At 48.1% G+C, this 25,242-nt stretch overlaps 1 protein-coding gene across 8 annotated transcripts in view; it reads left to right on the forward strand.

Moving 5' to 3' along the window:
* GRIK4 (glutamate ionotropic receptor kainate type subunit 4) overlaps window positions 1–25,242 on the forward strand; it is a 303,138-nt gene that overhangs the window by 202,410 nt on the left and 75,486 nt on the right. For all 8 annotated transcript variants that reach the window (XM_039496823.1, XM_039496822.1, XM_039496827.1 and 5 more), the window contains 3 exons: window positions 1,300–1,465; window positions 10,399–10,577; window positions 15,771–15,824. In XM_039496823.1, the coding sequence (XP_039352757.1) occupies window positions 1,300–1,465; window positions 10,399–10,577; window positions 15,771–15,824 (399 nt within the window). The remainder of the gene's footprint in view (window positions 1–1,299; window positions 1,466–10,398; window positions 10,578–15,770; window positions 15,825–25,242) is intronic.

Genomic DNA, 25,242 nt, shown 5'->3' on the forward strand with positions numbered 1-25,242 from the left:
CTCCCTGTTCATGGAGCCCGGGCTGAGGGCTGCGGAGCGAGATCAAGGCAGATAGCAGCTTATTACTCTTTAACTTTCCTGTTACTAACAAAACAGCTTATGCCTCCAATAAAAGCAGCCATCGCAGCCCTCTAACAGCCTTCCCCAGGAGGAGATGGATCAGAGGCGTGGGGTGATAGCTTCTGGAAGTGCGGCTAATGGAAGCAAAGAGGACTTGACACTGCTTTAATGAAGCAGAACCAGATGTTCCCCGTTTTCTGTTCCGTTTCTTCCAATAATCCATGCTATTAAAAAACAAACAAACAAACAAACAAATCCTTTCTCTGCTAACCCTCATCCTTGCTGGTCTCCCATCGCTCCCGTTCCATGGGCTCCTTGGCCCCATGTTGTCCATATTCCCTGGCATGCAGCGTCTCAGTGCTGCCTCCACTCCCGTTTATGAATGGCAAATGAAATATTATTAGGACTCGTAGCTCTGATCCCTTTGGATTAGCCTGTTACTTCTCCGCAGATCAAACAGCGCAAAGCTTTAGGCTGCTGCGTCGGTTTCTCCTTCTCCCGAGATGCACCAACATGGGGTCATGTTGTTCTTCTTTCGATCTCTTCTAAAGGTTTCAGCAAGGCTCTTACTGCTAGACTTTCTTTAAGGGTCTCAGCTGGGGACTCCCTGGTCCATTTCTCCCCATCACTCCAAGTCAGACGCTTCTTGCTGCTGTGACTTTCTCCTTCGCAGGATCCACAAAAGTAAAAAACACATTTAGGATTCCATCCACAGGCGCTGACTTTTACTTTCACCCCGGGGTGCTCCACTCCGCTCCACCCCAAGATCCCACCCCAACTCCGTCCCTTCCCCTGAGGTCCCACCCTCAGTCCACCTCTTCCCACTCCTGCTCCACCCCCTCCTCTGAGGCTCCGCCCTCGCTCCACCTCTTCTCACCCCTGCTCAAACCCCTCTCCCAAAGCCCTCCCCACTCACTGCTCTCTGCCCTCCCCCAAGCGCCTCCCGCAGCCACCAAACAGTTGATCAGGAGCGCTGTCATTGGTAGGTGTTGAGCACCTACTATTTTTTTCCCATAGGTGCTCCAGCTCCGGAGCACCCATGGAGTTGGTGCCTATGCTTCCATCCATTGTCTCCTCCATTCAGTAGAATATTCTGCGTAGTTTTACTGGGATGTCTTTTCTCTCACCTGCTTCCCATGTGGCACTGGGTTGACTGTTTTTTTACTGGAGAAATGCATCTTCTGCAGTCGACCCTTCTCTCTTTCTTGTGGTGTCTTCTGTTCTTTTTCATTTTTCCAGGTCCCTCATTTCAAAGTTGCCCCAGAGGAATTCCTCAAGTTCCAGTTCCAGCGATTCACTACCTTGAACCTCCACCCCAGCAACACCGACATCAGCGTGGCCGTAGCTGGGATCCTGAACTTCTTCAATTGCACCACTGCCTGCCTCATCTGTGCCAAAGCTGAATGTAAGTCGCCTCAGTTTGTGTGAAGCCCCTGCTGCTCCCACTTGTTTCTCATTTGATCCCCTTCTTAGATCTCTTACCTCTCCCAGCTGTGTAAAAATGTCTCTAGGGTCCAGCACCAGATGGTGAAATCCCACTGGCAAGGCTAGTGTCGACTGCTGGAGGCCTGTGCTTTTCTCTGATTATAGCGGCCTAAAAATAATCCATTTTACTAATGACAGGGTCTGTCCTGTCCAGGGCAAGAGGGGAACTTGCTGAAATCAGAGGCGAGTGAGAGGCCTACAGCTGGGGTCCGCACCTAGAACCAAGTCCAGACATTTCCAGCAGCAGTTTGTGAGAGATGAGGGCTGGGGGGAAGGACATTGGCTGCCTTTTGGTTTTATAGTGAGATGGATGGGTTTCCATAACGGAAAAAGCCTGAGGTCAGTTCCGGATAAAGCCCCGTTTGGAAATGCCTCTTTCTGAGACTTGCGTGCAGTCTGTGACCTAAACCGAGTGCATGCTGGATTTCGCTAACGTCCAGCCTGTTCTGTGCAATCCTGGGTGCTGACTTACTCACTTGCGCATGATTCTGCCGCCAGGCATGCCCCAGTAACTGCACAGCTCTACGCCTGCCTGATAACTTCTACGCGCATTAGGCCTCTCTCCTCTGCTGGTTTTGTGATCCAGTGTAACTCCATTGGCATCCTGGGATTCACTCCTGATTTAGGCTGGAGTCAGCGGGAGGGGAATTGAGCCCCGTGTGTTTCGATGTTAGCGTGTGGGCATGTAGATCTGGGTGGTTACTGACAGGTGCATCTCTGAGCATGAGTGCAGGCTTATAAATCTGACTTTTGTGCAGAATGTGGATGGATGGGCCCACACTAGACATCTGGGTCCGAACACCCACCCACAAACCATGGGGAAGTTCAGATCCAAACTCTGCAGCTCTGGCTCATCTCTAATGCACACACCATCCCTTTATATGCATGCACCGTCCTTTCGCTGCCATGCCCTCACATCCTTGTGTCTTTCCAGGTAATATCATTAAGATTGCAGCTAAGCTCACCAGACCTCGGGACATGACCTGGTTAAGGGTTCCCATTAGCACGTGGTATTTTCTTTTCAAAGGGGTAGCTGGATGCATTAGGGCTGAAGTGTTCCAGTACAAAGGAGCCTGCTGTAGGGGGTGAGGAAGGGGTGCACTGCCCTAGTCGGAGCTGCAGGGGGCAGTGTGCATCGGCACAATGCATGAGGGAGAAGCCTAGTGCCAGCAGAATGTAAGCTAGCAGCCTGGATCTGTCCTTGCATTCAGGAGAGCAATAGGACTTCCATTCTGACCTGCTCCAGCATGGATGCAAGAAGGGTCCTTGCACCCTCTTCCCAAATTGTGCACCCGCTGAGGGCCAGATCCTCAGGTGGTGTAAATCAGCAAAATCCCCATTGACTCCAGTTTTCTTCAGCTGAGGATCTGGCCCAAGGTGTCTAGTGACACTGCGTTGATGTTACTGCTTCAGCCTTAACTCTGGTATTTTTTTACTCTGATTTTTCCTGCTGTACCTTGAACATTGCCATGAGCCTATTTTTCATATCATCTTTTTTATACCTCGTGTGCAGCTTTTCCTTATCTCCCCCGGCGACACACGGTGTGATGCACACACGCTCAGGAACACACAGACCCATAACCAGGCATCTGACTGCACCTGCCCATCCACAAGCCGACACACTCAGGTGCCTCCCACTTAATTCAGTCCCTGGTTAATTTGATCCTTCATTTAACTGGATCGAAGAATCTCAGGAACCAAATGGCTTGTGTTAAATAATTCAACGTCCACCCTTAATTGAATCAATCTGGATAGCTTTAATCAGGGACTGCTGGATAACTCAATTGCTGGCTCCAGGAAGTTACCCCTTAGGGCTAGTGTGACATTTAGCCACAAGGCCTGAGTAGGAGGAGCCCTGGAGAGAAGGTGCCTCATGCAGCTACAATTCCCTCATCCTGCTCTTTGCACTAGCCATTATGCTGGCACAGAGAACAGGAATGGACCATAGTCCTTCTCTGTGGGGGGGAGCAGAAGCCAGCACCCCAAGCACAGAGACTGCTATTAGCCACTGTCCTTGAGCAAGTGCATGGGAGGGCAGGGCTTTTTGCATACTCCTTTCTGGCCAAGCCAGGACCGCACACAATCTAGCCATTACTTGATAAGGAAATTCCATTTTGAGGGACAATGCTGTTTGTTTGGGTGCGATAGCTAGAAACTCCTGCCCAAGGAGCAGAGAGTCTGAGCTGTTTGGTTTAATGCAGGACTGTGTGACAGGACTCCTGGGTGCTATTCCCAGTCTTGCTACCGACTCACCCTGGAAAAGTCCCGTCCGGGGGCTAGTTGTCAGCTATGCTGGAGTGAACAGAAAGTAACACCTTCTCGCAGTCCATGGAGTTACGCCAGTGCAAAACCAGTGCACTTGGGAGCAGACTCCTGCCCCGTGACTTGGTTTCCCTATCTCTGAGAGGTTGCGAGGGATAATTCGCCCTAACCTGGAAGGCGCTGCATGTTTTTAGAAAACCCGCGGCAAATAGGACACAGCTCCAGCTCCGATCTGTGGTGGGCGGAGATCGCTGTTGCTATCACAATCCCGACCATGTGTTGTACAAGCTGTGATCTGCGCGGTGGCAGTGAGAGGGAAAACAAGGCAAGCTGCTTAATTCAGTCCAAGAACCAGGGGTGGCTCAAAGCAAAGGAGCAGGCGCTATGCCTGAGGCCACACGGACGCCTACCAGCATGTGCATAATTCGTATCAAACCCTATGTGCTCATTACTACCACTGCGCGCTCAAGCCAAAATCATTCTGTGCCAGCATAATGCTGGTGCAAACGGCTCACCCTTGGGGAGTGCACAGGGAAGAGAGCCTGCAGGTGGCATCTCCCCAGTGGTCCTCTGGGGCCAAGGCATCCCTGTGCCATCATCCTCTGCTCAGGTCCGGGTTGTAGCTGAATACTACAGTGTAGGGAATGAACTGCCTGCATGGATACATGTGCATGCACAGATCTTGCTTTCTCCAATAGCCCTTGATCACAGAGATGGGGAAACACTATTATCACCATTGTCTGATGGGGAAAGTGAGTGAGCAAGGCTCCGGACTGTGGAGTAGAGCTGGGTGACTATATTTCAACTAACAGTTTTTCCATCGGGGAAAAAAAAAATTCAGGTCCCCAAACCTATTTTTCGACTCCGAGCTGAATTTAGCAAAAGGTTGAGTTGAACAAAAAAATAGTTTTAAAGCGGAAACGTTTGGTTTCGACCATTTTGATTCAAATCAACATTTGGCCAATTAAAAATAAAGGGGGGGGATGTGTGAAAAAATAGTTGACTTGAAAAAACTACCCCACCTCCACCCCCAAATAATTTGGAATCAACTTAAAACAATTGTTTTTCAAGTTTTTATTTAAACAACAATTTACGGGGGGCGGGGAGGGGAGAAGGCTTTCCGTTTGAATTGACCGGAATTTTTTCGGCTCAGTCGTTTCAGGCCCCGGACTGAAAACTCCATTATTCACTGTCGTATTCCTGAGTCCCGCTCACCTGCTCTAGCCACTAGAGCAGCGATACTCAGACTGTGGTTCGCGAGCTGCAAGTGGCTTTTAATATGTCTCCTTGCAGCACATGATGTTAAAACATTGTGTGATTTAATGACAGGTCTGTCTCATCTTACGCTGGGGTTATGTTCCGCAGTCAGCGCGTAAAGCGACAATCGCATAGAGTCAAACTTACATTGAGTGTAATGGCGGGCAGAATCGCCCGCACTATAGCTACAGTATTTCAAGTGTTATTGGTCTCTTTTTTTGGTGTTTTTTTCTTGTTTTTGCCAATCGCGTAAAGCTGAAATCGCGCATGTTAAATGCACCTAAGAGGCGACAGACCTGTATTAACCAAGTGGGAGGCTTTTACTGCGTTATTAACCACTTGTAGTTGATAAAATAATACTACTGTATATAAAAACTAAATATTTCCCCTCTCGTACTGTTTAAATATGAATGTCTAGTACTATAGTAAATGAAACAACGAATTCACCCTACTGTGGCTCTTTTGGGTAACGTTGATCACTAATTTGGCTCCTGAACCCCTGAGGTCTGAGTATCACTGCCCTACACGAAGCTGCCTCTAAGTCCCCAGACACAAGCTCAGAGTGGGTACCGTGCTTGGTTTGGGAGACATTCCGGCTTTGCCGCTCCCAGAGGAGCCTCGGTGAATGGCGCAGACTGCGTCCACATCTGCTCATGCCTCTCCACGCTTGGTGGTTCTCATTTATGCTATTCAAAGTTGGCGGGAGGGGTCTACAAGTCCTTGCTCATGTCTGGCCTGTAAAACAGCCTTCTGAAGTGTCAGTCTGTCAGCGGCGGGCGGGCCTCTTTCTCGTGTCACTGGAACAAAAAGGGAATCTCTTCAGATAACAGAATCTTCCCTCCCCATGCTGAGAGGTGGGGAAGGTGTGAACCGATGGGGCTATGGGCAGGATATAACGTGCTGGGAATGATAATTCCCTCGAGCCAGAGGAGAGGAAATCAGCTGTCTCCGCCGAGCCTCCTCACCCCCCTCGTGGTGCCTGATCTGGTTTAGAAACTGGCCCAGAGAGTCTCCACCGCTGTCTGCCTGCAGTGACGGGATAGAGTAGGACTCGGGAAAGGCTAGGGTAGGGGGAGCGCTAGTGGAGGGCGGTGGGGCGGGGTGGGAGGGATAAAAATGGAAAAACTAATCAAGAGAGATGAAATGAGGGTCTGATGTGACTTGCGGTTCCATTTAGCGGCTGCGTTAGGGGATGCTTTTCAATCTGCCTCATTAATGCATGGCTGAGACACACGGCCTGCAGAATTAAGGAGCAGGATCTAATTTTATTTTGCGGGGCTGAAATTAGACACACACTAGAAAATTCCAGCGTGTCCTGCTGGCCTTTCTTTCTCTCCCAGGGAATTTCTGCACATTGTGGGGAGTAGACCCTGGTGTCAATCGACCTCGCTCCCTTGGCTCCACTCCCCACCCGTGGGCTGCCCAGCAGAGTATGAGATGCAGCAATAGCAAATGACTCCCTCTAAGGCATTCCTGGGGGAGGGCAGCTCGGGAGGTGCTGCCCTGTGTTGTGGACAGATTGTAAGTGCCCAGTCCAGCTGCGAGTGCGAGAGAATCCTATTCTGCAACGCTTTGCATGGAGCGACTGCTACCAATGCCTGCCCCAGGGTTTGAGCTGGAGAAGGAGCCCCTGCCTCCTCCGCCTCTATATGTGTTCGTTCACCTGGAACACGGAGCTGAGAACCCCAGCGTGAGCTCTGCACCCACCTGCCAGGAGTCCTGCTACCTCCCCACTGTCATTGCTCGAGATGGAGCCCGAGCGTGACAGTGTGCCATGCAAGAGGCTCCCCTGAGTAACGTCTCCACAGCTGGCCTCCCACATCTTTAACCAGCTTGCAATAAGGCAGGCTTCGTCCTCCCCCTCCCCCAGGACTTGCAGTCCTGCTGTATTTGGTATTGATCTGGGCAGATGCATCCTGAGCGAGGCTAATGCGTTGCTGGAGTCCACAGGGAGGGAAAGCGAAAGTCACTTGATTTAGTCTGATGTGCAGCTCAGGCCTGTCTCTCTGCAGACCGGAGAAGCTGGCTTTAACCCTTCATGCGCCAGCATCCTGCACCATGAGGTCCTTATTATGGGTTCTCATAGCGCATTGAGGCCCCAGCTGAAACTGGGGCCTTGTTGTGCTAGGCACTGTGCAAAGACAGAGTGAGAGACAGGCTTTGCCCCAAGGAGTTTGCAGGTGAGAGAGAGAGAGTGAGAAACTGAGGCACAGAGCAGTGAAATGACTCACTCTAGGCCGCCCAGCAAGTCCGTAGGCGTGCTGGGAGTAGACACCAGTGCCCTTTCCGCCAGCCCCCACTGCCTCCCGTCCTGGAGGGATTAGCCTTGCCCCTGAAGCCGGCAGGGAGGGGAGTTCTCATACCCTACGGCCGCTCCTTGCAGGAAGAGTTTAAATGTTTCCTGGTGGTCTTGGTGTTGCTTTGTAGATGCCCAGTGACTGTTATTCTTCAAACACCCAGGGCCCTCCTATGAGAGTCCCCCTGCTATGCTACGGGGGGGGGGGGGTGTTGTTCAGTTACTGGCTAGGAATCGGGAGATGGGAGTTCTAGTCCTGTGTGATGATGGCTAAGTTATTTCCCCTCTCTGGGCATCAGTTTCCCCATTTGCCACATGGGGCTAATGACACTGACCTACGGCAGAGGGGAGTCGTGGGGCCAAATCCAGTCATTGAGACGGTGGATTGTCTTGTTGTTAAGGCACCGGCGTGAGACTCGGAAGGCCTGGGTTCAATTCCTGGCTCCACATGTGACCTTGGGCAAGAATCTCTCTGTGCCTCACTTTCCCCCACCTGTAAAATGGGGGTGATAATCTTTCCTTTGTCCTGCCTATACTGCACATCTCTCTGGGCAGAGGGTGGTCTCTGCCTGTAACCTTGTATGATTCCAAGCACCAGGGGGCCACAATCTCAGTTAAAGTATCCTGTCACTACTGCAATGCTAATCATACAAAATCATTCATGTTTGCTTTAGGAACGCCTTCCAAAGAAATAACACACCCAGGACTTCCCCGTAGTCTTGGGATTATCCTCCCATGACTCCGTGCCAGCTCTTGTGATTTAAAGTGCTGGGGCATCAGTTAATGAGACAGAGGTCAGCTCACCACCAGGCCACTGGTTTAAAATCAGCTCAGGTTGGTAGCAGCAGCTTGGGAACTTGCGTTGTCCTCCTCATTGTCCTTTTCTTAACCAAGAGAAATGCATAATTGCCGTCAAACTGGACCACTTTTAGAAAGACACAGGACACGCAAAAGCGTCCTTTTCTGAGGGCTTAATGGCATTGTGGTGAGTGAAGGTGCTTCTCAAATCTTTCTCATGTGAGCGCCGGTTCGGAGTTTGCCTAAATAACAGCGGAGTAGTTGTACTTCCATCCTTTTCCCCCAACCTGTGTCTGGCTTCTCTATAGATTGTACATTGTCTGGGGCAGGGGCCATCTACTTCTCTGTGCCAGTACAATGAGACCCTATTCTTGGCTGGCCTTTAGGCACGACCGCAATAAACGTGATTAATAATAACCAACCGTTATTGCCGGAAGCGTCTGCTCCTTGGTAGGAAAGGAGATTGCAGGTGTGGAGGACATTAAGCTGTGCAGAGACCTGGCACAAAGCTTAGACAACACTTAGGTCCCACTTAAACCCATAAAATAACACTCAGGTGGCGTATACGGCCTCTTAGAATTTCACCCTCCATGAAGAAATAGACTAGGAAGTTAATTTCATCCCAGAGAAATCCTGCTGACTGCAGTTGCTCTAGTCCCCAGCTGAGTTCCTCCTGGATTCAGGAGGAAAGGCAGGGGCACCACATGGTAAAGCGCTCAGTGCACGCACACTGGTTTACTGAAAAACCTCTCCATGAATGAGACGCCACTCATCTAGGCTTTATCTCTTTAATGCATCGCTTTGTTGCCTTTTGTGAAGAGTTGGGCGTTCTTGAGAGCAGCACTCTCCCTCTTGATTGCCTTGCATCGTACCGCATTGTATTGCTTCCCCAGCCCTTGACTTTCTGGGTGAATAAACGGTCGAGTGCAGGCAAAATGACACTGAGTTGAAGAGTTGAGTGCTGGGCTCGAAACACAGGAACGGTGAGGGGACGTCTACACTGCAAACAAAAAACAACCCCATGGAAGCAAGAGTCAGAGCCGGGTCAAGTAACCTGGGGTCACAGAGTTCACGCTACAGTGCCAAAAATATTAGTGTAGATGTTCCCACTCGGGCTGGAGTTCAAGCTCTGAAACCAAGCGAGAGAGGTCGGCCTTGGGGCCTGAGCATCAGCCCGAGCGGGAATGTCTACACGACTATTTTTAGTCCTGTAGCGTGAGCCCCAGTCCGTTGAGCCAGGCTCAGAGACTCGGCACCACAGGTTTATTGATTTATTACAGGGTAGACTTACCCCGAGTGCCCCTCTGACAGCCAGGGCACTGGCCTTAAACTCTGGGTTTGGGATCTGTTCTTTGTTCGCTTCCTTTGGAGGGATGCTGGTAGTCAACTAGTCCAGTTTCCATTTGTTTAATTCCTCCTTTGAAAAAAGCTAACCAGCCAAACTCCTCCCTTTCCAGCCCAGGCTAGGGCTGGATGCTACCTAATCTTTCATCGTGCCAGGAGTTTTACTGGCTTCATTGCATACATAAGGGTTTGCCGAATCAGGGCTTTGGATGGTAAGGTATTTGGGCTAGGGACATGCTGCTTGTTGTTATTTATATGACAGAAGTGCCAAAAAGCACAGAGGCAGAGTGAGACAACCGCTGCCCCAAAGAACTTATAGTGTGAATCAGGGATACTCAGACTGATGGGGCTCAACAAGGACAAGTGCAGAGTCCTGCACTTAGGACGGAAGAATCCCATACACTGTTACAGACTAGGGACCGAATGGCTAGGCAGCAGTTCTGCAGAAAAGGACCGAGGGGTTACAATGGACGAGAAGCTGGCTATGAGTCAACAGTGTGCCCTTGTCGCCAAGAAGGCTAACGACATTTTGGGTTGTATAAGTAGGGGCATTGCCAGCAGATAGAGGGATGTGATCATTCCCCTCTATTTGGCTGTATAAAGAATGACCTTCAGAAAGGCCCTGTGTCGAGATGATCTTCCCTCTGAGAGAGGGCTGCAGGCTGTTCCGTCAGATGGCCACAGAGAATTACAAATTGCTCCATCTCTTCCCCTCCCCTGCTGGTCACAGGAGAGACCCTGGGACATAGATTTGGCTTCTTTGCTTTGCAGCATGTTTCTACACCATTTGTCCGACCAGGTTTGCAAAGGATGAGTTCCTATGGAAGAGGATAGCTGTTGTCATGGGTGGGGTACTCTTGATTCTAAAGGTCTGTTTGTGTTTCCTTTATTTGAAGGCCTTTTAAACCTAGAGAAGTTGCTTCGTCAGTTCCTTATCTCGAAGGACACCCTCTCGGTCCGGATGCTGGATGACAGCCGGGACCCTACCCCACTCCTAAAAGAAATCAGAGACGACAAAACTGCCACCATCATTGTCCATGCGAATGCCTCCATGTCCCACATCATCCTCCAGAAGGTAGGCAGCTGTGAAATTACAGCTTCATAAACTGCCTTGCTTCCACCAAATGATCCTTCTGCATGTGCATTGTATGGTTCCAGAGCTTAAAAATTCCTACAGTGTGGCCGAAAATTAGCTATGCTGCAGGGAGATTTCCACTGATTGATGCTGAAGTCCTGGGGATAACAGTTTGCTCACTGCTTCTGGGATTCTGGCTGTAGAACAAATAGATTAAATACTCCGAGTGCATGCCCCAGAGGTGTCTGGCTTGGCATCCAAAATGCCAAACTCTCACTGCTCCTATTGACTTCGAGCAGGGGCAGCTCAGCGCTTTTGAAAATCAGTCTGCCGGCAGTGTGGACTCTCTTTTCTGAGTACATCTCTGTTGTGTTTCTCTGTCTCATTATTTTTACCTGATTATGTTTGTTTATTTTATTGTCTCCCAAACAATTGTTGTGTTTGTTTAGAGAGTTTGGTTTAATCTGAACATTGGATCCAGTTTGGGCTTCCACTTTAGTGCAGTTCTCCAGAGTCTGTGTGGAATGGGAGGCTTTTTAGCCAATTATCAAATGAAATAGATATAAATTCTGGCTCCCTGGATTATCTCTCAGTAGACCAATGGGCCTAGACGAGGGATTCCTGACAGTGTAGAAGGTGTGGTATTCAATCATCTGAGTCTACAAAACCGAATCCAAAGCCTGCTGGAGCCAGTGGGACTCTCCGTTGGTTTCAGTGAGATTTGGATCAGGGCCATGATGCTGTGTGTTATCTTCACTCCAAGAACAGAACGCATGTTTTCTTGGCCTGATGTATTAGGCTAGTGGTCATCCTATACAACTGTCAGTCCCACTGGCGGTACAACTACATGCTAGTTTCCACGAAGAATCTTGTCCACAAGGAAACCGTGTGCCATGGTACCAACCTACCAGAGTTGGAGAGACTTTGTATGACTGCCACCATCTTGGCTGACTCATCAGGGATTGAAGTGGGGCCCTCCAGAGCTAAAGGACCCATGCTCCCACGCTGCGGCTGTAACAGACTCAGATGTGCTGTCAATCAGCACAGAGGGGCACCTGTAGCTCGTGTTCTCCTGTGAGTTATGTTTCCAGCTAGACAGGAAATGGTTTTCCCATCCCAGGAAAATTTCCACGATTTCGGAAAACTCCCCTATCCTGAATTGAGACGAAAAGTCGAAGTCTCAAAAATGTTTGTGCACCAAAATGTGGAGAGAAAAATTGGATTGGGTCAGTCACAACATTTTGTTTTGATTTTGACCTTTTAATTATTTATTATTTATTAGATTTTCCACACACACACACCCCAAATTCACTTAAATTTCAAAATGATACGTCGTTTTGAACTGAAAAATGGAATTTTTCATTTTAAAAATGAGGAAACGGGAGCATTTTGAAACTTTCCCCCAAACAGGGGCTTCATCGAAGCCAATCCTTTCCCACTGAACGTTTCGGTTTCCACAAATCAGTCTTTTCCAAATGAAAAATGTTAAATTGAAAAATTCCTGACCAGCTCTGGCTTCCTTTTCTTTACTACTGTGGTGAAAAGAATATGAATGTTGCCTTGGGGATGCAAAGAAACAGTGGCAGAATTTCAATTGTAGATAGCTACTCTTGGGACATGAGGCATGACGGCTGATGAGCGTCCATTCAAAATGTTCCCCTTGCTAATCTTTGCTGGTACAGATGTCAGACTTCGGTCCAGAGACTGACATTAGACTAAGGCTTCTAATAGAGTCTGTACTGTCACAAGTGACACTAGCTGGATCTCTCATCAGTCCATTCCGGTGTCATTCTAATTGCACATGTAAAGGCAACATTGTCATTTTCACTGAGGAACCACTTTCCTCTTTTGATTTTTGTTATTTCACTAACCCCTCTGAAGCTTCTTATGTGCAGGAAATCAAAGACGAGGGTTCAGGTTGTGGTGGATTTGTATTTATTTATATATTTCGTCTCTGAGTTAATAAAGGATTTGAATGAGCTCTCTCACTACTGAGGGCTATCCCCTCAGCCTGTTGCCATAGTAATTTTCCACAGCTACAGAGCACAGTGGCTTTTTAGACACACTCTCTCTCCCTTCCCATCTCTGGGGGATTCTCAGACCGTGACCGATGAAGATGTCAAAGATTGAGAAGATTTTGCAGCAATTCAATAACATTTAATGCAGTCGCCCTGTGCAGAGGATTCCAAGGAGGAAGGGAAGTGAACAAGGCTCTTATGATTTATGAACTTCTTGCTACTGGTGAAACTGGAAGTTATTTCTCTGTATACTGGGAGAGCAAGCAGAACAATGGGCGAAGATAATGATTATAAAACAGTTTCCTCCTTTGGGCTCAATCCAAACAGAAAGACTGACGTTAATTGTAAAAGACTTTGGATCAAACCCTGTATTACCAGCCCTTCTCTTGGTCTCTGCTACCTTTGGACAATGAGGCAGAAGCGACAACTTCTCATATCTTCCCTTCCCCATATGGTCTAGAGGCACCTTCTTATATAGGCAGCCTGCCCTAGCTTTGCAAATAGGTATGTTAAATGGATGAGATCAATGGAGGAAAGGAGAAGGCTTGTTGCTTTCTTTGATTGTCTTCCCTTGAAATAACACTTCCTGATTTCAGAGTAGGTCACAGGGAGAGCAAACATTGCTGCTCTCTCTAGATATGAAAACTGTGTTGTGCAGCAGTCAGAAGATGAGAGGCATTGTGGTCTGGTGGTGGGAGGCAGTGGTCTGCTGATGATCTGGAGGATCTAGTTTTCTCTCTGCCACTTGCTGTGTGTTCTTAGGCAAGGTATGTTCTCATGGTCTCCCTTTCCCTATCTGTAAAAGACAGGTGATAGCGCTGTCCTATTGATCTGTGTCCAGGGCCGGTGCAACCCATTAGGCGACCTAGGCGGTCGCCTACGGCGCTAACATTTGAGGGGTGGCGGCCACCCCGGTCATCGGTGGTATTTTGGGGGCGGGACCATCCGCCGCCTCTGTCAGGGGCGCCATTTCGGGGGCGGGACCTTCCGCCGCCTGGGGCGCCAGAAAAGTTGCCAGCGCTCCTGTCTGTGTCACAGAGGTGTCTGTAAAGCACTTCCTAGTTCTTGGGACGGGATTTTTAAAGCACTCAGCCTTCGCCAAATTCTGCTCCTGCTGAAGTCAATGGTATGTCAATGTTTGGGGGGTAGAGGTAGTCCAGAGTGTTTTGCGGCTCTTATCCTAACATGTTGTGCATAAGTCCTAAGTGGTGTTAATGTTAAAGTTCCTCTGCTTTCCCCTCCCTGCCCCCGTCTTTTTGTACTTCATTTTCCAGCTTTCAGCTTATCAGCAAAGGGTCCCAGCAAATAGCTACCAGGCTACAAAATCTCCTTTTCATTTTCCCTGCAGAGGAGGCATCACGCCAGCCGTTCGTGCATCAGTGGAGGCTGTAGATTTGTTATGTTCATAAAGATCAATAAAAATGATAAGATGGTTAGAAAACATGACCTGCAAGGAAAGGTTGAAAGAACTGGGCATGTTTCATTTAGAGAAGAGAAGGCTGCAGGGGGACATCATAATGGTCTTCAAATATGTTAAGGGCTTTATAAAGAGGATAGTGATTACTTGTTCTCCAGGTCCGCTGAGAGTAGGACAAGATGTAATCGGCATGATCTGCAGCAAGGAAGATTTATATTAGATAGTAGGAAAAACTTCCTAATTCCAAGGGTAGTTAAGCTCTGGAATAGTACACATGAGACAGACACATGTCAGGAAGGGGGTTAGGTATACTTAATCCTGCTTTAGCACAGCGGGGTACACCAGATGATCTCTTGAGGTCCCTTCCGGCCCTACATTGCTATGTTTCTTTGATCACAGGCATCTGACTGAGAAAGGGGAGTGGGAAAAGCAGTGAGGACTCCTCCATGGTGAGGACAGGATGTTTGCGGGGAGCAGCATTGTCTGCCTTGCTTTGAATCTTTACCTACTGCCGGTTAATCAGGCCAGGAGCGCTACCACATCTGTATTTGTTTCATTCCCCCACTTCCTGACACCAACAGCCTCCAGCTGGGGGGCAGAGAAAAGAAGGGAAGTGGAGGAGCTCCGTGAAAATCATTCGGGATGATTTGCACATTGCAAATCTGAGCCTATTCAATGGTTGGACCATTACAGGGCAAAACAAACAATGGATTTAATTGAAACTGGAAGAGGAGTGAAACTGGCAGGGGTGCCAAGCCACCTGATACAAGAGGATGAAAATTGCCATGCAGAATTATTTTTCAGCAGTGTCTCTTTACTTTACCCAACAATACATCGCTGCGTATTCCTTCCCTTACAGATTGTCTGTGCACACAAATTGTACTGCTTTAATTCTACCAATATAGCTAACCTCATGCAATCCCACCTAGTGTGGACACAGTAATGCCAGTATAAAGATTCTATTCCATATGGGGAGGGAAATACGCTGTATTGGTATAAGACACCTTTTATACTGGTATAACTGTGTCTACACTAGGGGTTGTACCAGTAGAAATATATTGATTTTTTTTTTAAAAAACTCACGTCCCTAGCCAACATAGTTACACCGGTACCAAATCTGTGTGTAGACCAAGCCTGACATTAGAATTGAATCTTGTAAAGACCACACTCTGGGTTTGATCTTCAGCACGTCATCTGGCAACCGGGGACTGTTAAAACCATTGTTGCTAGTAATTTATGCAAATAGCCCCGTTTCGATTGTTATGTCTTCCATCCCAGTTCCCTTTGTCTTGATTCACCTGTGATGAATTGTCTAAATCCTGAATTAGAGCTGGATGTAGGGAGGAATCCTCTGTCCTTCATTATGCACAAGATTGAATTAGATGGTCATAATGATCTGGGATTTAAAAAAAACAATGAATCTTTCGGTTATTTGTTTGTACAGTGGGGCCAGTTTTGGTCCATAGGCACAACTGAAATAGAACTAAGTAATAATTCATAATAACCTGCAGCTTCCATTAACTTCAGTGGGAGCTGCAATGGCTTAGCACGTCTGAAAAAGCAGATCCCCTGTCTTTACTTTAATAGGCCAAACTATGCTTCTGGGTGCTACCCTTTATGGCTTTTAAAAGGATAAGCAGAGTCCTTCGTGCAAAGTGATAGATATGAAAAGCAAATCTGATACAGGCTCCCCCAGTACTGCTGCTGAGATGGAAGATTGTCACTCTCTAGCCTAATCTCCTTTCCTCTCCTTCACAGGCAGCTGAACTGGGAATGGCGTCAGCCTATTACACATATATCTTCACTAATCTGGTAAGACATTTTCTCAGCTCCTCTCCCCTGCATGTAGTGTCATGTTAATGGCAGCAGATCTGCTCCGTCTTGGTGGTGTTTGGTGGAACCACAAGCTCAGGGGGATGGAGGAGGATTTATAAAGTTGGGGAGAGGTGCTGGCAAGATCTAGGATCCCTCCAGAAACCCAAACTTCAGATGACAACAAGACCTTGCTCTGACACGTGTGCGATGAAAAAGGCTTAATCCACCAGTGGCACCGATTCTGTAGAATGAGAAACAGACACAAACACTAAGGGGGTTCTCACATGCCATACCCTGAGATGTACCATTCCTTAGAACCAGTAACAGAGACACCTGATCTCCCGATGGGGAAAGCTGGGCTCTAACCACAAGACCATCCTTCCTCCCCTGGATGAGCTGGGATAAAGAGGTGTTAGGGATAGGTAAAAGCATCATTTATAACTTAGGCCTTACTCAAAGGACCTGATCCAAAGCCTTAGAAGACAATGGGAGTCTTTGCACTCATTTCAGTGGGCTTTGGATGAGATTCTAAGCGACTGATCCTGCAACACCTGCTTACCCAGTGTGACTGCTTGCATGAACAAGGACTGCTTGTGTGAGTAAAGGCCGCAGGCTTTAAATGCAGCCACAGGCTTTGGTAGCATAAACCAAGAGCTGAAAGTTAAGCCATTCCTTAAAGAAACTTTCCACTGGCCCCTCTGCGAGTCTCAAGGATGGAAATTCAATTCTAAAAAAAAAAAAGATGGCGAATCTAAAAAAACCAAACCAAACCGACCATGTTTTCCTGAGGCGGAAATACTCTGTAACAAAGTGGGTTGGTGTCTCAGCTGGGGAAATCAGCGCAGATCTGTATAGCCACCCCGGTTCGCCCCACATGAAGAACTAGTTTGGGCAAAAGTGGAGCAGGCTGTTGCAGTAGCCAGAGAGAGGGCTGCAGAGTCACACACAGAGAGGGATATGAGACATGTCTATGTGTCACAAGGAGGAGTGACTGTGTGCATTAAGGGGAGAGGAAGACGGAGTGCATGTGTGAGACAAGGAGAAGGGGATTGTGTGAATGCAACAAGTGGAGGGGGTATATTTTGTAACGTGGCTGATTGGATTTAACTTTACAACTCCTGTTATCACTAACGGGCATCATGTGGCTAGATTCCCATGCACTGTGCTGAACAAGAGGCAGTGGGCTTAAGTAAAAGCAGAGGGGAAGCCAGGCTAAAATGCTTTACCGTCCAGCGGGTCTTGAAAACAAGCCACCAAGCAAGGTGAGGGATAGCTCAGATGAGCCCAGACACCTATCAAGTAGGGATGGTTTAGGGATAATGAAATCTATCCTGCCTTGATGCAGGGGGATGGACCAGATGATTAACTGGAGGCGCCTTCCAGCTCATATGATTCTCTGATTCTATAATTTCTATGAATATTTATGCCTGGGTGCATGCGTGCCAGGAAAGCCGAGAGCTGAAGCGTGCTGTGTGTCTATGTATTTGGGTGGGAGACAGACGGAAACAGATGGAGCCAAGTGTGTAGGAAGGATGATCCAAACGTAGGAGAGGGAGAACGAAACGGATGGGTGACAACACTGAGAGCGAGGAGGGGAAACGGTGTGAAGAGCTGGAGTGTGAAAGGAGGTGTCAGAAAGAGAAACATTCCACACACAGTCTCCCTCCCTGTGCTAATATCATTCCAGTTCATGCTCAGAGCCCACTCCATCGTTCCTAACTGTAGTCAATACCATTCCACAGTGGACTAGTCCATTTGGTCCTAGTCCTAATTAATTCAATATAAATGATTGGCAACTGCATGAGTAGTAAAGAAGCCCTTCTAGAGCTCAGCTGGTAACCTAAATCTTGAGCGCAAAGCCCAAGCTGCTAGGATCTTCAAATGTCAGGTAACTTAGTATTCAGGGGGTGGTGGTTTCATAGTGTGGTTTCTAATCCAAGCGTTCCTCCTTCCAGTGAGCATTCTTTTATGTACCATCACACCAAGATGACTCGAAGAAGATCAGGTGCTGTACGTACACGCAATGAGAGATAGTCCCGGCTCATGACTGTTCCCCTTAGTCCCTAATCCAAACAAGTTGATGTAATGGTGTCCCCGTCCCAAGAACTACCATTCCTATTGGTCTCCAATCCCAGCAATGGCTGTTTTAACTGTTTCTCAAACCCAGCAACTATCAGTCCCCACACCCCAGTTGGTTCTTAGGCCTACTGGGCGCCAGGCTCAGTTAGTTCCCGGTGCTCTTGAGCATCAGTATGGGTGGCTCTTAATCCCTGTCAGTATCATTTGGTTCCTGGTCCCTACTGACTACCATTGTACTTGGCTTCCAATGCCAATTGGTATCAGCACATCTGGTTCCCAAGCTCTGGGATTGTCACTTACTCTTTTATCAGTACTCAGGGCCAGTGCAAGGATGTTTCGCGCCCTAGGTGAAACTTCCACCTGGTGCCCTCCCCCGTCCCCGAGCCCCCGCCCTGAGACCCCCCCCTGCGGCAGCTCTGCCCTGAGGCGCCCCACCCTCCCTGTGGCAGCTCCCCACCCTCCGCCCTGAGGCATCCCCCCGCCCCAACTCACCCCTGCCCCGTCTCCTCCCCGAGCACGCCGTCGCTGCTTCACTTCTCTTGCCTCCCAGGCTTGCGGCACCAATCAGCTTAGGCGCCACAAGCCTGGGAGGCGGGAGAAGTGAAGCGGCGATGGCATGCTCGGGGAGGAGGCGGGGCAGGGGTGAGCTGGGGCGGGAAGTTCCCCTGCGTGCCGCCCCCCACACACACTTACTTGCTGCAGGCGGCCCTCCCCATACTCCCCTGCCCCAGCTCCCTCCGCCTAAATACTGGCAGCGACCGGGGCAGCCAAAGATCCAGCCGCCTCGGTCACTGCTGAAGAAAATGCCACCCCCCAAATCCTAGTACCCTAGGCGACCGCCTAGGTCACCTAAATGGTTGCACCGGCCCTGTCAGTAAAGTACCAGCTGTATAAGAGGGGAGCCCTCTGCTTCTCCTATAAGCCCCATCTAATGGGTAAGGAGCAGGAGGTGTTGTGAGACAGTCATCAGTCTAGATAGGCTTGCCAGGCAGAGGAGGCCCCTGTGGGGCCGCTCCTATGTCAAGACTGAGAGCTGCCTGAGCCTCAAGACCCCACCAAAAATTGGGTTGGATTGTGTGTGCAGGTATCATCTCCGTGTGGTCTGTCATTTCAAGTAACCTGTGTCCCAGGAAGCCAGGGGATGGCGAATGTGAAAAAGAACTACCTGCTTGTGTTCCAGTCACAGAATGGCCAAGAGGCTCGTCCCATTGCCACAAGTTGGCCTGGATGCTAAATGTAGTTGGACTGTGGGTTGTCTGGCAATCCTACAGACTGCCAGGATGGAGCAAATCAGCCCTACTGTGCCCTCACTGCAGGAGGGTAGCAGGCTGATTAATTCTTAATCCCAGCAAATCCAGCTGGCTTCCGAGTACTGAGATCCAGAGTTAGTTCTCGGTTGTAGGGAACCCAAGCCAGAATGACGATGACCAGGGAAACCCCTCACCCAGCTTAGTTGATTCCATTCATTCCCCATCCTCATGAGTTAACTGTTCAGGCCTTTGTGAAATCTACTCAGTTCTAGACGGGATGGTTCCAAAAGCTAATACTGTTCCAATGTTGTACTGAGGGACTCAAATTTCCTAGTATCAGAGGGGTAGCTGTGTTAGTCTAGATCTGGAAAAAGCATCTGACGAAGTGGACATTCACCCACGAAAGCTTATGCTCCAATACATGTTAGTCTTTAAGGTGCCACAGGACTCTTTGTTTCCAATTTCCTAGTAGGTCTGGTTCTCCCACAACTAATATGCAACCAGGTTAAACATAAACTCCTCCTCACTATTTCTAACAGAGGCTGTGTTGCCAAATAGTTAGAGCACAATCCTGGGTTTCTACTCCTAGCTCTTTCAGTGACTTGGTGTGTGATCTTGGGCACGTCTCTTCAACAGCTCTGTGCCTCAGTTTCCCCATCTGTAGATAGGGAGAATAATTCCTGCCTCACAGGGTGTGTTGCGAAGCTTAATTTATTAGCGTTCTGAAAGCACCCTGAGGTTCCCTGAGAGAAAGTGCAATATATTATTACCAGCTCTATTGTTATGAAAGTCAACTACACCCCAAAATTGTGTGTGTTAAACAGTTCTTGAGGTGAGCCCTGCTGTGTGCTATGGGCCGTGGTAATACTCTGTAGAGATGGGCCTAACTCCAACCCCCCATATCATCCCCACCCGGTGTACCTGTCTCATTCTGTGACTTCTGTAGGCCATAAGCTCTCCTGGGCTGAGATTGTTGACTTTGTTACTTCTAGCATAGTTGGGCCCTGATGCTTGTCAGGGGCTTGTAGATGTTACCATAATACAAATAATAAATGATCTGTGTCCGTACAGCACCTAGCACGCTGGGGTCCTGATCTGTGACTGGAGTTCCTGTGGGCTACCACAATACCAAAAATGAATAACACCTCTGAATTTGCATGAGGGGCAGTTCAGGTTTTGGCTCTTGATCTGGATCTGAAGTTTGCAACTGAAGCCAATTTCTCTAACCCAGTTTAGAGCAATAGGTTAGAAAGAAGAGGATCCTAGAGCCATTCGCTTTTGCTTGAGATCAATCAAGAAGAGTATCTATTTACTCCAGTTTATTTTTCCACTTCGTTAAAAAGACCAGCTCTCCATAGAGCTGACCGGCTTTTTGACAGGGATCATTAAGAAGAAGGGTGATGCTGGGCGAAACCTGGGCAGATGGAAGAGATATTTAAGGAAATTAGTAATATTTAAATGGGGATGAGAGATGGAAGCGAGCAATTTAAACTAATAAATCTGGAGGGATTATCAAGCCGCTAATGAACCTACTGAGGTTTGCAATCACTGCCTAATAGAAAAGATAAAATCACTGTGAACTGCTCTCTGGGAGAGCAGGCGGAAAGATGGTTTAAATGGAGAACGAACCTGCCAAACAAGGGACTGCCAGTACATGTAGTTAAAGGCATGGATATAAAACTAATGGGAGCTGGGGAAAATAATCAGACCTAAGAGAAAGGACGGGGGGTTTGGAGGCTGAGTTATGCACAGGCAGGAGGAACTGGAGGGCGTATCTTCGGGCATTAAGCTCATTACAATACGTGTTTCCTGAACAATGGGCAGTTAGGCACCTCTATATTATTTCTTTTCTCCTCTGGGGCACTGGGTGGAGGCAGGTTGCTGGGACTGGATGGCTTTCGCACAGAGCGGCTAGAGTGGGGAGGCTGGCTGCTACATATAATGATCAGTGATTCACAGAGCTTAAACTCTACTAATTAGTCAATTCAGCAGGGAGGAAACTTGGCATGTGAAAGCGGATGCCAACCTCCGGCAGAGGGATCTCCCAGCCCTTTGTGCATTTACATATAGGCTGAGGGCTAGATGCAAGGGTTCTGAAGTGAATACCTATAGAATAACTTATGGGTACCTGTGAATTCATTATCGGCTTTCCCCAGCCACCCATGGGGCAAACATCTTGTCATCGTGAGGAGTTGGCCACGTTTTCCCCATGCTCGGCCAGAAATCAGAACAAATCTAATGAAAAAGAGTTTATTTGTAGCACTTTTCATCCACCGATCTCCAAGGAGGCTGTTGTCATCCCTGCTTTCCAGATGGGGAAACTGAGGCACGCTGAGGGGAAATGAGTTAGCCAAGCTCAGTGTTAGTGCTGGGAATGGAACCCAGGTCTCCACTGATTCCTGGTCCCATTCCTGTCTTTTTGAACCACACTCCCCCACTCATCCCACCCCAGCCTGGGGGGAAATTTTAAATTGTCTGTGGCTACCCTGTCAAAAGGGGAGGGGGGGCTTAAAAATCATCATCTGGGCTGGCCCATGAACATTAAGGCTCTCAGTAAGCACTCTTTTTTGTAAGTAGAAGTCCTCTCCAGTAGCCTTGTCCGGATTGTCCCCTCCCCTCACTAGCTTATGAGGTATTATACACCGCTAGGATTTTCACCATCTACCCAGAGGTGGCTGCATTTCAGTGGTGCTCTCTGCGTATGTACTAATTTGCCAAGCGCTTTGATTTCTTCTGGGATGAAAAGTGACCGTGTAAATGTAAAAAAGAGAAAAAACAGGGAGTAGAGCCAGAGCCCTGTGCTGGAATCTGTGGCAGCTTCACATAGTCCTGGGAGTGGTCCCAACGGCATCTCAGACACACACACACACACACACACACACACACACCCTTTAGCTTCCCTCTTGTAGCTAGTTGCTGCTGACCCAATAGCAGGTGCCGACTCCATTGTCTTACCTGGGTGCGCTGGCTGGCTGGGGATAAAATTCCACTCCTTTCCCCGTCACTCCCCACCCATGTGTTCCAGGAGCAGAAAGTAAGCAGGCATCTGTGTGCATCCAGCCCCATGTAGTTCTTGCAGGGGCATATAGGGGAGGGGGGCCTTACTCCTTCCTGAGTGCTCTGTGGATATGCTGGCCAAGTCCCAGTCTAGTCCATAGCAACTAAAACTCCTAATTAAAAAAATTTGTTTGGCAGAGAAACTTGACTTGATAACCATTTGGGGGGGGAGAAAATGCAGACATGTTGGCATTTGATTTATAATAATAATAAGGACGATGCGTAGCTAGAGCATTGCAGATAAGCTACCATGAATTGCAAGGAAATAATTGCATGTCCTAGCCCTAGAAATATTTGAAACCACCAGAGCAGATCACGAGAGGCTTTGGATGTCTCCAAAACCCTGTGATGGAATTAATTCCTTGTAGCTCATTAATTCCATGTAGCTTCTTGTTGTTGTTTTGGCCTTTAAAAAAAAATAATATATGGACCCGAGGCTGGATTTAAATTTCAAAACATTTATCAGGGAGATTAGATGGAAATAATTGAAACTATTAAAATTACTAGTAGAAGAGGGAAGGTGTGAAGGAATTTTAGTAGCGCCTGGAGTCAAACAGTATATTCTTTGTATATTGTTTTGTTCTCTGACAGTATTGTGTCGTGTTGCTGTGCCCTGATAACTGCTGCTTTGTTCCACTGTCAGAGCTGGCGTAAATCTGTCGGGGGAGGGGGTTTCAGTGAAGGGAAAAGATTCTTCTATATAAAAGGTGAGATTTTCAAAGCTGCCTAATTGGTTTGGATGCCCAGTTAGAAATTCATGGGAATCTAGTGTCTAAATCCCATAGACAGCTTCAAAAAATTTCAGCTTTAGTTTGTAAATCACTTTACCTCCACTTATGTTTATCTCATGCCTGCCTCCTGAAGGCTCCTAAAGTGGTATAGTGAATTAGGCTACTTGACTGGGAGTGAAGAGACTAGATTTTATTCCTGGTTCTGCCACTGACCTGCTACGTGACTTTGGGCAAGTTATTTCACCTCTCACTGCCTCCGTTTCCCCTCACACTCTTTGTCTGTCATGTCTATTTAGGCTGTAAACTCCTTGGGATGAATCTTACTATGCATTTGCCTGGTGCCTTGCTTGATGGGGCTCTGATCTTAGTTGGGGCAACTTAGCTCTGCTGTGATACAAATAATAAAAAAGATGATGGGCCTGAACCAAACTGATATAAACATCCTTCCAAATTTGAATGTTGCAGAGGCAATCTCGAATTCGTGTCTTTGGGTGGAGTTCATTTCGGTGCAAAGGGTCCAGACAAGGCCCTTTATACTATTTCAACTTCTCCCTATGTTAGGGGTGTGAATGGTGTGGAGGGTCTTAGGTAGGCACTCTGCCCTGGGGTGAATTTCGCCCATTGGGATTAAGAATGACAACTCAGTTAAAATACAAGTGGCCCAAAGCATCACTTAGAATTCATAGGAACATGAGGATTGCCATATATCCAATCACACCATTGGTGCCTCCAATCCAGTCTCCAAGGAGAGTGTAAGAAAGCTTCTCGTGGGCAATTATAGAAGAGTTGGCCTGTGGAGGAAGCTCTCCGTACCCCTTGCTGGTACAATAAATCTGAAATTAACTTTGCTGAGGTTTGAGAAGTATTTAACTTGTTTCCCCCAATATGTTTAATTTGGCAGTGGCCTCACAACTTCCCGTTCCCCGGAGTGCCGTCAGAGTGAGAGACTTCTCTCCAGACTTGGGGCCTGATGAAAAGATCCTGGTTGGGACTTTCCAGGCTGATTCAGAGATTTAGAGACACAACTCCCATTCATTTTAATGGGGGATGTCTAAATCCCTTAATGAGTATGAAAAACCTCAGTCCCTCTTCTCCTATTTCCAGTCCCAGTTCTACAGACACAAAAGGACCTAATTCATCCCGGGTGCAACTCCATTAAATTCAGCGGAGTTGCACCAGAGACTTGCTTTTGGTCTCAAGGGGTCTGGAGTGTTTGGATGAATTTGGGAGGAGGATTGGAAGTTTTGGGTGCTCTTCTGCTTAGAAATTTTGGAACTTTTTGATCCACCTGTCAATAAAGGTAATGACCCCAAGAAACCCTACTTTTGAAGGTCATTAAGACTACAACTCCCCAAATACTCAAATGACCCCATATGTCTGAGTGAACCCACAGGAAAAAAAAAAAAGCAAAAAGTTGTCATTCAAATGACTTTCTTCTGCCAGGAAAATTGATTTTTCACTTGTGGTTTATTATACCATTATTGACTCAGTCAATATATTGTAAGCGAACTGAGCCATTCAAAAAAGCCATAACACATTTAGCATAATCCTGTACACTTTAGTGACCAAATAAATATGTTTTTTAGAGCAACTTAGAAATGATTAACAGGCTCAGCAGTTCAGCATTTATGGACCTTGAAGACAACAAAATCCACAGAGGGGAGAGCATCAGATTCCAAAGGCAGGTCTTCTCCTGATGTTACACCTAACATAGGAGAGGACTAACATGCTTTCATTGGGAAGGGTGCCCCAGGTTTAGGAGGAACTGAGTATCTTAAGAGACAAAGCTCTGCAAAATTCAAGTGTCCCATTCATAAAATCAACCCATGGCCAGTGTAATTACATTGCTGTCCGGTGTGTCCATTTGTTCATTTTCATAGATTGTGGAGTGAGGGTGTAGTAGGGCAGCCCATGAGAAAAAGGGCTGTAACAGGCTAGAGAGGCTGCGCAGACCGGCAACCAATCAGCAAGGGCCTGTGGAGAGCCAATCAGGATCAGGCTGAGCCCTATATAAAGGCTGCAGCAGAGAGGAGAGGGCAGTCTCTCCCTGACTAGCAAGGGGGGAGGACTGGCTCCTGAGCTGAGGTAACACCGCAGACAGAGCAATGCTGGACAGGCTCAGGAGAGCAGAGGACAGCTCCGGCCCGGTACCTGCCAGGCTGCGGCCCCTGCTAAAAAGGGTCAAGAAGGTACAAGGGCCAAGGGGAAAGTGGCCCAGGGAAGATAGGCAGACAAGGGGAGAGAAGGAGGGCAGAGAGAGGCTGCTGCTAGAGGGTCCCTGGGTAGGGACCCAGAGTA

The sequence above is a fragment of the Mauremys reevesii genome, linkage group 12 (genome assembly GCF_016161935.1).
Source record: "Mauremys reevesii isolate NIE-2019 linkage group 12, ASM1616193v1, whole genome shotgun sequence".
NCBI classification, from domain to species: domain Eukaryota; kingdom Metazoa; phylum Chordata; order Testudines; family Geoemydidae; genus Mauremys; species Mauremys reevesii.